Source organism: Oryzias latipes, chromosome 21, assembly GCF_002234675.1.
Source record: "Oryzias latipes chromosome 21, ASM223467v1".
Classification (NCBI taxonomy): Eukaryota; Metazoa; Chordata; class Actinopteri; order Beloniformes; family Adrianichthyidae; genus Oryzias; species Oryzias latipes.
Window position 1 is genome coordinate 17601751 of NC_019879.2, and position 18873 is coordinate 17620623.

An 18873-nucleotide genomic window follows, 5' to 3' on the forward strand; every position below is an offset into this window, starting at 1 on the left:
ATATCAGAAGATATCGTGTAGGTACAATGCAAGTACTTTGTAAGTACCATGTAAACACCCAGTAAGTACCATACCATAAAAGCAAGTGTTACCTTTGTTATTGAGATGTCACCGGTGACATTTGAAATGTTAAAGGGTTAATTTTGACAATACAAAAATAATGATCTTAAACATTCAAAACTTTTTTCCTCTCCCAGGTTGTATAAGTTTCCTTGGAAACCTCTTTTTTCCACATAGTTCCTCTTTTATTTAACTACCATGCTGTAAATGTTTAATTTTTAATTAAAAGCCAGAATTGATACGAAAAGAAATAGAAAAATCTACATTTCATAAATAATATAAGAACTCACTAGACCAAAAAAAAACTGTTTTTGATGTGTTGTAAAAATTTAATAAAGCTTAGAAAAAAGTTAAACATGAAATTTGTTGACTTAGATCCATATCATTCGTAGTGTCGCAACATTAGTTTGTACATTAATTTGACTTTTCTGCACTTTCAACCTTACAAATAAATTACAGAGGCAGCTCCATGACCATCCATCTGTTGGAAAATATTTTGTGAATATTTATTATAAAAATATAAATGTTTCCACTACAAACCATTTTACATTAGTAGACAAGGCCATCTACATTTGCAAACATAAACTCTCAAACAGACACACAGATCAGTCTTGAGACATATAATTAGGGGATCTGGATAAAGTCCATACAGTATTGCTTTTTCAGATGTCTTGTGTTTTTTAAAGTATGTTAATTTGAACACAATTCATACTGACACATAATTTATCTTATGCTAGAAAAAAAAATCAACAATGCACTGTAAATGTTAACAAATAAATAATGTCGTCATAACTGCTTTTTTTATTGTAAAAAAGAGAAAACAACTGTCAAATATAAATCCAAACGAGATAAAATATAATACAAATGATTTTTGTCTCTTTTCTTTTTTAAGTAAAACGGTTGCACAATTTTATTAAGTCATTTATACATACAGACATTTTATACAAAAAAAGGGATGGCCATTAGCATACAGTGGGATCTCTAGTGCTGGTTGCTTCCAATAAGATGATTTCAAATATGTACATGCTAATTAGAACGCACAGCAGCAACAGCAGCATCCACAGGAAGACCAAGAACAAAAATGTTGAGAGAACGGATTCACTGAGTTGAGTTTCCCAAAAGCACCATCAGCTTTGTCAATATCTCAAGCTTAGTCTACAGCCAAGGCAATACTATTCCCATTCAAAGTGCTACAACACTGTATACTAAGTGCATGGCGATAAAATCCTTGTAGGTGAATGTTCTTTTGTCCAATAGCAGAAAATAAGGGAAGTGCATTTTTAAAAATACTCGGTAAGTTTTGCACTTTCTGATCCAAACAGAATATTTATTATTTTTCCTTGTTCAAAATATGTTCAGGTGCCTTCAGGAAAACGTGAATTTGATAGGAAAAAAGCGTTTTTCCTTATTTTTGTCACGATGGTTTATTTAAATGGTGGCAACACTTTAAGGTGTTTTCATACTTTGTTGTTTAACCATAAAGCAAAGAAACAAAAAGAAATTAAAATTGAAAAAAAAAAAATTCTAGCTTGGTGATCCCATTACTTTCTGACCCAACAACGGGAAACATTCCTCTTTTTTGCTCATTGGATAGAAACTAGTTTAGCTCAGAAATTTTTCTCCAACCAAGTTTCTTTAATCAATAAAGAAAATAAATGAATCCACACAGCTTTGACACAAAAGGTATTGATTCAAATACAAACCAGTGGTCTCCATCAAACTCCACCAGCTGCAGAGATCTGAAATAATACCTGCTGTGGGGAAGAGGTGGTGGTGCGAACGTCTTATGCTCAAAAGGCGAAACTCAGCAACAAACCCCTTTTTTTCAAAAACACCTGCGGAGCACTCACCAATGACAGCTGAGATGGCTTAATTTTCAAGTTTTGTTTGCCATCATTTCACTTCCTTCTCTTTTCTTTCAGATCTTTGCTCTCAATAGCTGACTTTGCTCGTTCATCACCTATAGTTTCCTTAAATTGAAGGATAAAAAAGAATGAACACATCCTGAGATTTTACACAAAGGTCATCAAGTGAGGGGTGGGGATGCGTAATTCAATAGATGTTCATTCCCACAGAGAACCCAGATGTCACTGAATCCTGTGTGAGAAGTGTGTTATGAAGTTTGTACCCTTTAAGTACATTACACAAGTGGCAGACCAATGGCTTCCAGATGATGACTCTACTTGAAGGATTACATCATTATTGCTTTCATATGGCATGTTTACTGAATGAAAATGCTTTAGGTTCGAGCTACAGAAGTACAATGGCTCGGTTAGAATCTAGGTTTGTCCAGCTCCCCCGTTTTTACAGCTGCATTGCAATCCACAACCTCAACTTCCATCAATCCAAAAGGGTGAGGGAGGTTCCACATCCAGGTCAGCTGCTGCTGGTTAACCGTGCTCGTGTTCATGCAGCCTCTAGGCCATTTCGCCACCACGCTCCACAGATTGCAGGTCTGGCATTCTGTGGCTAAGCCAGAATTATGGAGAGCTCTAGCTTTGTCTCAATCCGCACCCTGTTTCCCTGTATGGTCCAAGTTTGTTTACCTGATCCTCATCGCTTGACTCCTCTATTAGTCTGTAAGGCATCTCAACTTGGGCAGGGAGGAAGAAGGTTGTGCCTAACTGCCAGATCTGCATTGAACTCCACCTTTTCTCAGTCTTTCACCAAACGAATGAAAGACAAATAGTATTTAACATAGTCCATTCCCTCTGAGTCCAGTTCCTGCATCTGCTGAGTCAGCACAGATCTCTGTAGTTTTTCATCCATTGCATTGTTATTTATCTTTTTTTAAACAGGTACCGGGCCATTCTTCGTGTTGGAATCTAGCGCTTTAAGGCTGCTCACTATCTTCTTCTGTGGTCCAACAATAGTCACGCCAACCTTTTTCAGATCCCTGGTTTGAGACAGAAGAAGTGAGGGAGAGGGGGGGGAGGGGAGGGGGCAAGACACAATCAACTATCAGATGAGAAAACGGGTTGGAAAAATGCCAAGCATGTATCGCTGACAGTAGAGGTGACAGTATTTACACGTTCCCAATGCTGCTCCTTTCACTTTCTTATGAAAGTGTCATCCCCAAAGTGGGATATTTCTCAGGAGACTGTGCAGACAGCTGCTGCTGGTGTGACTTTGTCTGAAGGAAAACCAAAGGCATGGATGGGGCTTAGTCCAGTTTTCTAAACCGCACTAAAATAGAATCAGTTACCAATGAAGGGCACGAGCATAAGAGGAGCAGCATTGGGGAAGGAGAACAACTCAACACTAACTTTAACTTGTAAATTTTGCAAAAGCTTGTAGAAGATCTGTTACTTTACATGCATTCAAAAAATACCTCTTCTTCAGAAGAGATACATTTTGATTGGTATTATTGGGTTTGCAGTAAACCTGGAACACAAAAAAAGTAGTCACGTTAGTTGACTTAATTTATTGTTTGGGACAACTCAGCCACAGACTAAAAGCAGCTCAAACTGTGAAAAAGAAGCAACAAGCAGTCACAGCACATGTTAAGACTCCTCCTTACTATAATATTCCATTAGTAAAAGCATTAAAGTTGCAGGCGGATTTCTTGTCTAATTATAGCTTTGTTATTGCGATATTTTATCGTAGCAGTGCTTTAATTTTTTCCACACAAGCAAAGTTATACCTTATGATACCTGCATAACATACACTCACAGGGGAGTAACTGTAAGACATTAAAGTCAGACAACTGGCTTCACTCTGTGCTCCAATACAAAGGGATGGTCATCATTACAATTGCAAGTCAGCAATTAATTTTACTCCAAAAAAAAACCATTTTTTTTTTATTTAAACGTAATGAAATTGATAAAAACAAAAAAATTACTTTGGTGTAATTCATTTTATTGAGCCACCACTAAATCCTTTCTATTTAGTGAAAACATTGGTGCAAGTTAAAAGAACTGCCTCTTCTTTTTTCAGATTTAGACTTTCCTTTCTGAAACTGTTTTTAACAAAAAGATTTTTGAGAAAATGGACTGTTTTTTTGTCTTGTGTTTCCAATCATAAGACAAAGTGGTGTAGAAAACAGTGGTACCTCATTTATCGCGGAAGTTCGACTGTAAAAATAACCTGCGATAGGTGAAGTCAGTGAAGTAGGATTACAGATGTTTTAAGGCTGTAAAACTCCTCACTACACACTTTATACACTTTTCTTAGACAGACATGAACATTTTCACACTTTTTTCTCTTGTTTAAATTCTTAAAGAAAACAGTAGACTGTGAAAAAATAAATACAGTAAAAAAATCTGCATAATAGTAAGACCACAAAAAGTGAACCGCGATATAATGAGGGACCACTGTAAAACGTAAATGCTGTCACTGAGACTCTTAAACTAAATGTAACCATCCCTTTATAGTTGGAAGAGGAGCGATGACTCTGGAGGTTAGTTTTTAGCCTCAGACAGAAACTGAGCTTCGATCCTCCACCCACCATCCAGAGCTTGGGCAGCTGGAAAAGAAGTGGGTGTTAGAGGGTGGTGATCCCCATGGATGGCTCCCATTCTGGGCATGTGGCTGGTGTTACATGGACCTCCGTCAGAACCACTCTACTGAAACAAGGTCAGGCCCAGCAAAATTAACAAACCGTGACACAATGGGATGGAAATTAAAAGCCCTGCCTTGTGTTAAATCATTCTTACTGTAATATTTTCCTAAAATCCATGTATTTTTGTAATGTTAACCTGTATTAACTTCTAAAATTAGCAGCGCATCCTTTTTACTCTCCATCATTCTTTTCACTTAAAATATAACACATACTGTTATAGTTGCTGTTAATTGATCTAGCATATTGGTTATGCTTTTAAACATATTTAGAAAGAATGTTACTAATAGTACTTATTTTAACACTGAAATGCAAGTTTAAATGATTATTTTCTTTTAGTATAACAAGGAAGAAATTAAGAGAAGGAACTTTCTCAGAGCTGCACACCTGCTGAGTTATGTCGACTTTTTTTGCTCTTTCATGACTTCTGCTTGTCTGACAGTTTGGTTGAGTTTATTTCAGCCTCGTTCAAATAATTCCAATGAGCCTTGGATGCACTTTGGGCAGACAGAGTATTCAGTTCAAATGATGCAGTGTTTTCCTGTCAGTCCATCCCATATTCGAAAAAGGATTAATCAATTACTTCAGCAGATGAGTCAGCACACAGCAACCAAGTATGATGACTGCTCCTTGTGCTGAATATCAAGGACTAGATTAAGGCTGAACAAATCAATACAACAATCTATATTGTAGTACGGGCCAAGGCTGTTAGGCATGTTGCTGAGCTTGGGTGCTTTAAATGTGGGACCTCTTCACAGGATTAATACTGCACTGATTCAATTTTGCACAGTATCTACTCATGGAAAAGGTGATGTAAACTAATACATGATGTGGAGTCCAAATGTCTTTGGCTGGAGTTTGTCCAAAATTGGTTTTATCAATACAAAGATTTAGAGGATGCAATAAAAGAAGCAGGATAAATAGCTTGCACTGTTCAAGAAGTCTGAAGAAACTGAAATTGCTTTCCAACAATTTGTTATTATTATGGGTAAAGAATTTTTGTTATAGAAAAAAGTGGTGTCTTACAAAAAAATTCTATTTCTATTTTTAGATTTTTTTTGTACCATCATAACTTGTGATAATATTAATAATGGTTGTATTTTACTGATTGTTTCTTTCTAAAACAGTGAGCCCAACTGTGTAATTACTGCCTGTTTTGATAAGCTTCTGAGTTACAGCTGCCTGGAGGATTGCATTCTTCTCTAAATGCTCCATTGCTGCCATCAACACAGTGAATGGCTGCTTTGATCACAATGATTAGAAATGTCCAATTATTTACCCCGTCACATTCCACACCAATTAAGGCAGCAGTGAGCCAGCAGGGGTGAGGGAAGACAGAGGGGCGTGAATGACAGAGGTTAAGTTTAGTGGAGAAAAGAGGGAAAAAGGGAGTTGAAAGTTATAACACAAGCACAATTTGGATGGTATTTTTTTTTAGAAAAAGTTGAACTGTGAACTGTAAGTTAAATAGGTTTATTTAATTATGGTAATTTAAAAGTCAAGCATCATTAAAGTTTGAATTCAAGATCATTATTTCTTCTTTTATTAGTGCCCATTTGTTCCTTTTCTATATTTTTACCTCCTATGCTGGTGGTACCAACTGTATTGAAAACATGGCTTAAACTGTCATTATGAGTAAACACCGCCACCAGTGTATGAATGTGTGTTTGAATGTGTGTGTGACTGGGTGGATGGGTCTGTGACTGTAAAGCGCTTTGTCCTTGTAGGAAGAAAGGCGCTATATAAGTATACGCCATTTACCATTTTACCATATTTTCTGCAAATTATAGGTTAGGTTTTTCTGGTCTGATCTGCACTAATGCAGAGTTTGCAAACGCCACTATAAGAGACAGAACAGCTTAAAAGATGTGTGTGATGCTTTCTTACTCTGTGGAGGTCTTGGCTATTGTGTCACAGGAGCTGTAGCTGACCCCTGAGAAGGCCTCTTTGCAGGGCAGGGTTCTCATCGGATCCATCCAGTCCCCCATCGTCCCCATAGAGGGAACCTCTAAGCTGCTCCTGTCCAACAATAAATTGGCTGGCCTAAAATGAAAAAACATAAACAAAGTTGAAGAAAACCCAAGAAAAGCACAAATGTGCATACATTTCTGCACAAAAATAAGAAATTATTGTATGGCTTCAAGAAACAGCTGAGAATCTGGTATACGGCTGCCTGGCTAGCAATCAACCGTGAGCTTTTGACTGGTTGAAAACTGAGTGTGTACAACCCAAGCCTGTCCCCTCAAGCACACAGCATGCAGGCACAGATGAGCACCGGGGGCCATTAAACTGTATTAACCCCTCCTAAGGAAAGCAGAGGGGGGCGGAGTGGCAGTATTTCTGACAGCTTCTGACAAAAAGTGTGGACTGGTGATGTATGATGCAACAGAAGCCTTGCAGCAGCCAGGCACAGTTGTGACCTAATAGATATAAATGCCAGTGGACCAAATCTGGATGAATTTAAGTGTGAGATATAGGAGACACAGCTAACAGGATTTTCAAGTTTACTGTTGACCAAGACACAAAAAAACCTTGATTACACACAAATTGAAATGTATAGTGGTAGCAGCCTGCCATCAGTGAACATTTAGAAGCCTTGTGATTGGGTTGAGTGAAAAATTACAATTATAAAAAATGTCAATATAAATTTCTCCAATGAATCAGAATCGTATGACATTGTTTTACAAAATTAAAACAGAATATCACAGATAAAAAGAAATACTTAAAATATAGCTGTGCACCTAATAATTGTGTCATGGATGTGGTCCATCAAGAAAGAGACCCTCTTTCACCAATAAAGAGAGGAAAACGAAAGAAATCTGATATGGAAAGACATATTTCTGTTTTTTTTTTAAACAAATGCAGCTGAAACTATTTTTATTTTAATTGTTTAAAATATCTAACACAAGCAGCATCAGCTTCTATTACCGGTTCCTGTGGGACTTTTCTAGCGCCTGATACATGGCTTTATAAGACTGAATGGTTACAGTTGGATCAAATCAGACTTAAAGCGCTGTGGTATTGGGCTTTAGCAGCTTCAACAGCGGAGAGGAAGAGAGCTTCGGGCACTTCTCTGACTGCCTCTGACTCATGTTTCTTAAAGGCGGCTTCAAGAGTGACAAAGGGTAGAAATACTTGTCAAGAACAGAAGAGAGGTAAAGAGTGTGGTAGGAGATAAAAGTGGCAAGAGTTCGACACTTGCAATGTCAGTTCATGTTTAACGAGCAAAGAGTCAGTGGTTAAAAAGTAAGGAGGTGCATTTTCTGTGCAAAGAAATTTTGTAATAGTTACAATATTTGTCTGTTTTGGACTTTACATAGTGGCGTTAGTAATCATTCAGTTTATTTCACCCTTCTTCTATTTGAGAGCTACATTTATAAATCCAAAGATTGTATTGAACTGCTAATGTAAGAACAGGAGAAAAGAAAACTATTGTTCTCCTTTGGGGAATCCTATTCATGGTAGCATCCAGTAAACAAGCAGGATTTAAGGATGTCTACCTCCACTCAGTTGCATTTCATTTAAGGCATTATGTGTGATGTGGTCAAGTGTTTTTTGGGGGAAAAAGGTTTTGAAAAGAAAAAAAAAATGTTATGGCGACACTAATGATCAGACAAATGACAGAATTCTCCAAAAATATTATTTTAAGCGCCAGGGATTTCTCAATTGCTGCTTGTTTATTTTATTTTATTCTTATCACTGTATCATACCATTTTATTTGGGTATTAAAAAAAGTCAATATAACGTGTAAAACTGTGATTTTGTCATATTAAGACATGTTTTTTACTTTACATTGGGGATTATCCGATATAGAAAACTTTTACGTCCCTTCATAGTGACAAACCCTTAAAGGTTTTTTGATCTGGAATTAAGCCAAAAAAAAGGAAAACTGGCTGTTGCTTATTTTCCATTCTTTAAACAAAAGGGGCACATCATGAAGAATGAATTCTAAATGACAAAGGCAGAGCTCATTTTGTGACGGAGCACGTAGTTAATAAACCAACCAGGCTAGCGTTAAACCACATGGTCAAAAGCATCACACTGAGGCCAGACAGCATACCAGAGGAAGAAAGGGACACAGGATCTCAAACTGAGACAGGAAAGGAGAAGAAAAAGGAGGAGAAAAAAAGAGACACTTGAGGTGGTGGAGTGGGTGTTGTTACAATGATTGAGTCTTTTCCTGCCAGATCAGAGGCCTGTCAAAATTTTGAGTGCCCCCCAGGACCCCTGGAAAGTCTGGTTTGTCTGAGATGAAGGGAATTTCAGGCTCAATGGAAGGGGGAGGTTTGCATGAGTAGAATAGAGGAACTGACTTTGCTGATATAAATCTCCCATCAACAAATTTTGCGCAAAATGACTGTACATCTAAAATCATCTTAACTTTTAGGTAGGCAGAATGAAATCCGGAGCACTTTTTTAAGAAAATCGATCTCCTCTTTGTTCTTTGCTGAACCACCTTGCATGATCTCCTCGCTCTATATTTCGCTCTGCTTCCCCCCTCTGCTGCTTCCACTGAGACGTAAACTGCAAATGACCCTGTTTCGCCTCCCTTATCATTTTCCGTGTTTTCTTTTTACTCTTTTTTGAGCAACAACTCATCACTACTCAAGAGACGAGATGATTGGAGAAGAAAGAGAGCTGTGGGAAACGAGAAAAAAAAGAGAGCATATGTTTGATGCCAGAGGATGGCTACTAAATCTCTTGTGTAACAGCATATAGCAACAGAGAAAACCTAGTGTTTGAACAGAAGGAAATATAAATAAGCCAATGAAAAAAAACTGTCGGACCCTGTCCGTGACCTCTATATAACCAGGGCTGTGTAGTATCTTGTTTATGGGGCTGAACTGGAACGATAGGTGATATGGATGAAGAGAAGAGCTTGAAGAGGTAAAGCACATGTTAGGAGGACTCTGGAGGAAGAATGGATTTCTTTTTTTGTTACTTGAACAATTGCCAAAGTCTATCCGTTAGAGCTTGGCCAGATGTGTACAGCCACCCTTTCAATTTAATTATTTGTTTTTATGATGCCTTTTAATGCCAGATTCTAGCACTTTAATGTTGGTGTGGAAAATAATGTTTTGCTTTTCCTCTTTTAATTGATGTTTTTATTTTATTTTTTTGTGCTGCACTTTTTTCCCCGTCTCTCAGTGTTAACATTTCTACTTTGCCTGTTCTTCTTTTCCTTTTTCATAAAAATGTTTATTTAGTATAACAATTCAGACAAATTTTCAATTCAGTCCCTGGAGCCAATACAAATCAGTAAGTTTTATCCGTGAAAGTATTACTTATCAGCCACATTTAGAAAATCTCAAGTGTTTGCTTTTAAAGCAGTTATTGTAATTTTTTTATTGGTGAGCTAAACTGTGTTTATACTCTCAGATTGGTTATTTTACCACATTTGTCTGCTTGTTTTTAGTCTTAATTTGTTTCTGGCACATACATTTCTTCTGTATTTGCTTGGATTTTTTTTCTTTTTACATTCTGGTTTCTGTGACACAGCCCTTTTTCAAAAGCTTGTTGGAAGTCAACACCCCTTCCAGAGAAAAGCGGGCTCGGGAGAATCTGTTAATCAAACATTGAAGTGGGGGCCAGCGGGCAGCATGTGCTTTTATAGAGGCATCTGATTGGACTGTTTATAGCTTGAATACTTTGCCATAAAAAATAAACAACGTAAAAAAATTAAAATGAGCAAGAGCATGTTACAAAGATATCAGAGCAAGAAAGGTTATTCTGACAAATAGAATTACTGAATAATAGCTTTTTATTAAGTTTATGGGATTTCAGCTTCTTGAAGCCTGCAGGTATTTTCTATTAGGAACGCGAGGGGGAGGGATCCCTCAGTCCAGTTTTCTTAAACAGTCAACGGTTCATATAGAAACAGACATGTGCTTCCAGTCGTTAAGATTCAATGAACTTTGAAAGGTGGTTGTGTATACAGTAAACAACAATACCGTATACTGTGCCTTAATTTAACAGTAAAATCTGACAGAGAAGAAATGGGATACAAAAAAGCAGCATCCTGAGAATAACAGTGGAAGAACTTAACAATATTCTGATTAAATACGTAACAAATCTTTCTTTAAACTGAAAAATGCTCTCTTATTATTATTATTGTGATTGAGGGGCTGTAGCAAACTATAGTCATACAGTAGTTGTTCAGCACCCACTACAGCAAAATAATTGCTTTCTAAAAATAAATCTATTAGATTTAAGTGTTTTACAGAATACAGGTATTCTTTAAGGACAATAAAAAAAAAGGTTTTGAAAAATGTAATAAAACTGAAAAATCCGCAATTTCATATTTTTCACATCTTGAAAAGCAATTGAAACAGTCTCCTCCAGGCCTCACTGGACGCCTGTTGGCCCATAATTAGTATCTGACAGCCAACCTTGGCCCACTGACCTGAGTCTTTCTCCGTTACCATGCAGTGGCAGTAAACTCTGACCTGGTCCCACCTTTAAGTCTCCAGATGCTTTAGTCTCAGGCTTTGGTTTGGGCTTACTGGGCTTTGAAGATGGGGGTAGTACATTAGCCAACCAGGACAGCCCCGAGACAAACGAGGTGTGTGGAGCTGAGTGCAGCTGCTCCCGCTGTGCAACTGCTACTGCCGCCACAACACACACGCACATGTCCGGACACAGGGCTCTAATAAATCACCTCCCAGGCCTCTGTCGGCCAGGCTGTGCTCACCCAGTGTTAAAAGCCAATCAAGAAAATTACATGCAAACTCCAAGGGACCTATTTTCACTTTCTTAAGAAATCATTAGTCAATGTTATGAGCGCTGACATCTCCATAATGCTATTGCAGTCTGCTGCAGACCCCATGCTTGCTCTGCTTGCTACCTAGAACTGACAACTGTACAGAGACGGTTCCTCTTCCCCGTATCCTCATGGGGAAAAAAGGAAGTTCCAACAAAGGACATAAATAAAGGTGAAGGTGAAAGGATTGATAAAAGAGGCACAGGAGCAGACAAAGAGAACAACACAATTTGATGGAATTAAAAACAGAAATTGAAAGTGAAATATATGTGAAAAAATGTTTTAATGCTGAGAAAGTTATATTTTAAAGTTCTGCTTATGTTGATATCAACAAAAAAATTGCTCTTTTCTTCCCTTATCATCATGTGACTTCATGCACCACATTTTCTTTGGTGGTACTTATTTTTTGCTAAACTGAGCTTCATTCATAAAAAGAAATTGGACCTGTCATTCTTACCACCATGTCTTGTGCTTAAACAGTAGAACCCATTACAACCAGAAAAAGCCATGCCGGTTTGCATTAACTTTAATTGTGCCATTATTTTAATTGAATTGAAGATACAATGGAAAACACTTGTGAAATCCAATCGGTGGGAGCCAAAGCGGAGAAAACGGCGGAACGGAAAGAAAGCTGCCTTTATAGTTTCAAACAACCACTTTCAGTTGTTCTAAAAAGCCTGGATCAGGATATAACATTTTACGGCAACCTTTTGAGGCTTTTTTTGGTATATAGAACAAAAAAAGAAAGAAAAACAAACACAGACAATTAAGTTTAAAAAAAGGGGCCAATCTCCTTTTGGTACCTGGATGTTGTGTTGGCTGTGATTTTGAGGCTGCCAGGGTTGCGAATGAGTTTATCCAAAATGCTGACAATCTGTTCAAACTTGGGTCGATTGTTCCTCTCTTTTTGCCAGCAATCCAACATCAGCTGGTAGAGGGTGGCAGGGCAGTCCATAGGTGGAGGCAGGCGGTATCCCTCATCTACAGCTTTGATTACCTTTTTGTAAGAAGAGACATGACTTTAAAAAAAGGCAATTGGTAAAATTATGATTGCTGTATTTGTTTGTGTTTTTAGCCTGTTTTTATCCTTCTAAAAGTAAAGATTACACTTAAATACCCAGTCTGAGTGACATACAGCCTAATATTTTCAGCCCCCAAAATGATTATGGGTATAAAAATCAGGCACCAGCTTTTTTTTTATGCGCACCAAACATTGCACAAGGAGCTAATTTTTTCATTCACACCCTGTAATGATGTTTGTGCAAATTGCTTACACTGCAAATAAGTGGGTGCACAAAATTGGACCCCATGCCAAGAAAAGTCATTTACAAATTGGCGGCACTTACATCCTGATTTGACATTTCCCAGTATGGTCGTTCTCCATATGACATCACCTCCCAGAGCACAATACCATAACTCCAAGCATCGCTGGCTGATGTAAACTTCCTGTAGGCGATAGCCTCTGGGGCTGTCCACCGGATAGGAATCTTTCCTCCCTGAGTCGCAGCAAGAGATAAAAATGAATCAGGTCAGTAGGAAGTGAATCACTGTGCTTGTCTGTCAATCTACAAGTCAGTAAATCATGGACATCACATCCTCTTACATTATCTCTAAATGTAAGTAAAATTAAATATAAGATTTGAGTTAAAAGTAAAAAATACAACCTTAGCTTCATAAGTAAGCTTTCATCAATTTGCTTTTCCAAGCTTTTTCAAAATGCAGATCTGAAGGAGCCTTGGGTGTGTTCTCCACTAAAAATTATTTATACAAGCAATCTGGATCTGGGTCATACGTTTTAACCACATTTAAGAGAATTTGTAAAGCTGAAACCTGACATCAAAATGAGGTTTTGCATCTCCACCAGAAAGACCTACCTGGTTTTAAAGAAAAACAAGGATCAGATTCAGTTTCAGTCGTAGATTATCAAAACATTTTTCAAATAAAAAATTCATAGCTTTGTGTGGAATCCTTCAAAGTGTGGCCACATTTACAGTTCGAAGAAAAAAAAGGCAGGGCAAATTGAGAAAAAAATGAACTGAATGAAGTACGGCAACAGAAGTCAAAAGCAAAAAGAGGCATGAGTGGTGTGTGTTGAGTCACACAGTCAGATCCAGTTTTATCTAAATTATCCAATTTTCCTTTATACTCCCCAGTCCCTATGGGAACCCCTCAGGAATGTACTAAAGTGTAGAATACGGCCACACAAATGAATCACCGTGCACTGAAACCCAGTATAAGCAGTCAGACTCCCTTACTTAAACAATAACCAAATGTTGACCTTAGAGAGTACAGATCAAAAACAGCAGACTCGCTCACTGGATAACATGTAAACACACACCCATACACACATGGGTGGTTCTTTGTCACAGGAAGACTTTTCATCAAAGAAGCAAGAGTTACTGGAAAAAAATATATAGTAAAGTCCAAGTGAAAGCTGTGTGTGAAACAGCTAAGTGTGAGGGGGTTGACAGTTACTGGAAGAACGGAAAGTTTATTATCCTGTCTTTTTTTATTTTATGTATTTCTGGGAGAAAAGCAAAAGCCATAGAAGCTGTTTATTTGACAAGAGATTCCCAGCCAGCAAATTACACTTCGTTCAAAGGAGTTTCGTGCGCGGATCGTACATACCGGAGGGTCTGGAAAATTACAAAGCTCCTGTTATGCCTCATTTTGTGACACAATGATCAACAGTAGAAGTAACCAAGAGGAAAAATGCAAAAATGCTTATCGTTTAAATTCCTCATCAACTTTTTGTACTTTTAGGATTCTTGTTGTTTCTCAGGATTCTAAGAAACAACATTTAAAAGAAAATAAAGATAAATGAAGATATATTTTAAAGGTTTTGTTTTTATAATTTCCCCAGTAGAAGAAAGTTTTATTTTCTGAGGGCAAACATAACGAAAAATTAAAAAGAAAGCTATACGTCTTTGCCAGATAAAACACTACATTCAAAATAGTACAACATCTCTCAAAGTGACATACAACTGCAATTCCCATTGCATTTTTTGGTTTTGATTAAGAGGGGAACATTTATAGTACTTGATAAGTTATAGATGTTCTCAATATGGGCTTGTGTGGTGAGAACAGTAATGGCATGTATGCTGACAGAGAGAGTGGGAAAACAAAGCATGTGACTAACACAGGAACATTCTTCCTGCTGTGCTGAAGTTCCTGAGTCTACAGGGAGCTCAGAGTCATCTTTGCCTTCACCATTTGTTGGTGTTTATGTTTATTTGGCTTCTTTTTAGTTCATGTATGTGTTCCACTTTCTGAACTTGCTGTTCTGGGTTTTAGTTAGTAAACCTTTTAAACGTTTTCAAGGTAGAGCAGGAGGGAAAAACATAAAGATGTTCACGAAATATTCAGTTTTACCACCAAAGAAGAATACTAGTGTGTGTTTCATCTTACCCTGGTGGTGTAGGCTCCCTCCGGGTCGTCCTCCAGTACACGGGACAAACCAAAGTCTGACACTTTGCACACCAGATTGCTGTTGACGAGGATGTTCCGAGCAGCCAGGTCTCGGTGAACGTAACCCATGTCTGACAAATACTTCATGCCTGAGGCGATGCCCCGCAGCATCCCAACCAGTTGAATTCCTGTGAACTGGGCGTCATGTTTCTAAAAAAAAAAGAAAAAAAAAAGACAAAAGAACATTCAACATCTGTAGTTTAGCTTATATTATATTAATTGAAATCTTGACCTTTTCGATTTTTTGCATTAATCAAAGCTGTCCTCATTGTTATACAAAGAGTTTTCATTAACCTTTAAGAGTAACCTTTGACATTCTGTCCCACACGTTTAGCTTGATGATAAAACCAAAAAACCAAGGGGGAAAAATTTTCTTTTCAATATGACAATATTTTTTTGTATTTGTGTGAAACCAAAAGTCATCCTAACACTTTACATGTACGTGCCAAAACGAATGAAAAAGCTTCCATGGTTGATGACATATTTTACCATGACTTTTTTTCAATATTAGAAAAGACAGTTAACAAAAAAAAGTAACACTTCTTCACTCTGAATAGAAGGTACCACCTTAGCAGAATTGGCAGTCAGCTGGTGTTGCTCTAATGCTCTTAATTAACTGACTATCAACATGTCAAACTATCTCCATAAATTCAGGTTCTCTCACCTTTTTGGTGCATTAGGAGTCAGTTAACACTCTGCCAAGGGCAAAGAGATATCAAACAGTGGTTTAAAAGTGCTCCCCACTTATCAGGGCATAATTAGAACTCAATTTCCAAACAATTAATTGAACCCATCAATCAATCAAAAAAAATAAAAAAATCTGGAAGTTTGGTTGTAGTTTAGCTGCATTTCCATTCATTCACAATCATCACAGTAAAAGTCTGTAAAGACTACAATACTGATTTTATTGTCCTCTTTATGAAACAATAGGATTGAAAAGATCTGATTAGCCATAAAATTTAAAGAGTACAACTATTAATTGAAATGCAATATGACAGCAGTCATGCAGAAGGGTGGAAATGTTATGATTCGGGTTGTACTTGTTTATGTCAGTGAGAAACATTATTCTGTAATTTTTTGGGGGGAGCTGTAAGGACCCTCTTATCTACATACACAGGATTCACTGCAGAAAGTGAATCTTTTTTTTTTTTTAAAGGCCCTTATTTTAAGTATAATTGTCTTATCTTCTGTTGCACCAGAAAGATTATCTCATCATGAATGTTTTTCAATATTAAAATGTTCTTTGTTTTAGAAAATGTGTATTAGTGACAATGTGTTTTTTTTTTCTTAAAATGAAAGTTCTGGTAGATTTTTTGCTTATTCAAAGAAAATTGTTCCAATTTTAAAAACTGTCTTATTCTGACTTATTTTAGGGTATTTGCAGTTTATAAAAATAGAAGAAAAATGTACAGAAATTGTGACATTATGCCTGTTACTGAAAAATATATGTTTTCATCTTTTTTGTTATACACCTAATATGTGTTTTATGATGTACATTGATGTATAGGAATTAATGAGGGAAGTAACACAGCAGATGCTCAGCAAAATTAGACAAAATGGCCTAATATAATTCCATACACTGTGAAACTACTGCATTCTCAATAGGTAGACCAGCATGAAATAATGTACGGCTTAACCACTTGGTCCGTTTGTTGAGCAAAATGAGTTGCAGTGTGGAGTTCAAAGTAATTTGCTCATTGACTCTATTTTAGGAGCACTGCTGGAAAAAATGTTTTAATGTAGCTATTAACCCAAGGCAAGACTCAAGAAGTGTGTCATAAACCAAACTGCAGCATTTAGAAAGCTGTCCCACATAAAAGGCTCCAGAACCTTCTCTTTAATTTGCTCCCATCAGGCAGCTATATTGGTAATGTCAGAAAGGGGTGACATTAAACACAACACTATTTTATGTTATGGATTTGGATTTCCTGTGCAGCCCTGCATCCTGAAAAATCCTATTCTGAAAAAACAGAAAACAATGCTGTTAAAATTGATTTTCCATTGTAGGTTTTTGCAGATTGAACTCCCTTGGACCTTGTGTTAGGAGCACGTAAGCAGAAGATGTTAGTTACAACCTCCGCACGCGTGAGATGGATGCGTTCATTTAATCACTTACTCTTAAAAAGCTGTCAAGAGATCCGTTCTCCATGTATTCTGTGACAATCATGACAGGCTTACCTGCAAAAAAAGGGAGGGGGGAATTCAGCCAAGTGTCACATTCCAAATAATACACTCAGCTTGCAGCACAAAAACAGCCTCGAGACTTTCATGCTGTAACATCATGTCGAGTTAAGATTTATTCACAGAAACATAGAAAGACATGGGAAGTCATCAGGGAAGGCCGTGACATGACTCTAAGCAGACGTAGAGCCCAGATAAGGACCAGGTTGAACTTGGCGTTTTTCCATCGTTTCCACTCATGAGCATTCAAACACACACTCCGAAAATTCAAATGATCCATGTTATAGTTCCAGGGTCTGAGCAGGTCAACTGTCAGAGTGTGACATCTTTATTCCTGTGAAAGATTTCACCATAAATCTACGTTGCCTGTTAACATCTGAGGCTGATCAGACGCCAGGCAGCACAAGGTTTATTGCAAAGGAGGAAAGGAAAAGAAAATCTTAAGAAATCTTTAAATCACTCATTGTTGAATGACGAGTTAGACTCAAGACGTGTTTGTGTCCCAGATGTCTTTGTTCTTACTACTTTACTCTTGACCTAACACTGGTCTCCTGCCTCTGTTCCATTTTCATTCAGATTAATGTTAATTTCTTGACCTACCTTTTACTCCCTAATGCCTGCTTCTTTTTTTCACATAATTCCTTGCCTCCCTCTCCTCCTGTCTCTCTTACACATAACAAAAATACATGTTAATATCTGTGAAGACAGAAGCTTTTGGTCATCATGACTTTTAAGAATGGATCCTCCTCATATAACAAAACTGACTTTTACCTTCAAAAAAAAAAAAAAACTGTGACAAATCAATTTGTTCAGCAGCAAGAATTTTTTATGGTGGCAAACAGGAGCACATCGACCCTATTTCTGCTCGTCCTTTTTCATTCCAACTATGACCATAAATTTTAAAGCCTGCAGCCATCTTTTTTTTTCTCTTAACTCACACGCGAGTGTGTGTTTGCGCATGTGTGCAGATTAAGTCCTGTGTGCATGAGCGTGCATGTGTTCCTACAGAAATGCAGCCTGTGGATCAACCAAAAGCAGCAGCAAGGTAAATGGGGTGTGAAAGTCTCAGGATTATTAAGAATTAACAAGAGCATCTTAATAAATCACCCTTCAGCGATGTGTGTGTGCGTGCAGAGGTGTGTGCAGCAGCATATCAAATGGACCCTCCAAAAACGTATGTTCTGCACTTGTGCTGTTTCAACGAATGCACATGTTCAGGGTATCCCTCCAAATGCACACACACGGCAGAGACAGTGCCGGCCTTCCCCTTGCCACCATAGAGCAGCAAATACAACATTTGTGTGTGTTTTTTTAGCAGTATGACAAACTGAATCAAGGATGAGATCATGAAAACAATTTTATTTTTCTTCAAGATTTGCCTTCATAAAACAATAAAATACTTATGTTGAGTAACCTTACAAACCATATTTCAGTAAATGTGGAAGGTTTTCTCCCCGAAAATGGACTCAATGTTAAATAGAACAAGGAGTTTATGAAAAACATTTTTTAAAAAGTTCTTGTTTTTTGTTCTCTTCTTTAGATTAACCGTAGCAGCAGAACTACTTAACAAGCCAAGTGCCGCAGGCAGAGACAGAGGCCAAGCAGGTTTCTTAGCGACAAAGTTCAGGCTCATTATTTTCCTTTTTCTGCACTCATTCCATTTTAAAGAGGCTTTCTGTGTGCTAATGATAGTCCTATGAAGAGGCCCAGAGGGGTGCAAGTCAGAGATATGGATTTATGGATTTATGCAAGTGTTGGACACCAGCTTTGATCATTGTGCATTGATCTGCAGAGATTTAGACTGCAGCAACTCAATGAAATTTGCCCCCTTTCACAGAATAATCCG

At 37.5% G+C, this 18873-nt stretch overlaps 1 protein-coding gene across 6 annotated transcripts in view; it reads right to left on the minus strand.

The window, feature by feature from the left end:
- Positions 1-540: 540 nt before the first annotated feature.
- Positions 541-18873, minus strand: part of epha3 (EPH receptor A3) — a 96065-nt gene continuing 77732 nt past the window's right edge. For 4 of the 6 annotated variants that reach the window (XM_011489638.3, XM_004081693.4, XM_011489639.3 and 1 more), the window contains 6 exons: positions 16963-17024; positions 14787-14996; positions 12725-12874; positions 12182-12375; positions 6506-6661; positions 541-2956 (listed from right to left, as the gene is read on the minus strand). In XM_011489638.3, the coding sequence (XP_011487940.1) occupies positions 2851-2956; positions 6506-6661; positions 12182-12375; positions 12725-12874; positions 14787-14996; positions 16963-17024 (878 nt within the window). In that variant the 3' untranslated portion in view covers positions 541-2850. Of the gene's footprint in view, positions 2957-4507; positions 4626-6505; positions 6662-12181; positions 12376-12724; positions 12875-14786; positions 14997-16962; positions 17025-18873 lie in introns of all 6 variants that reach the window. The other 2 variants (XM_011489641.3, XM_011489640.3) reach the window with 2 other exon arrangements.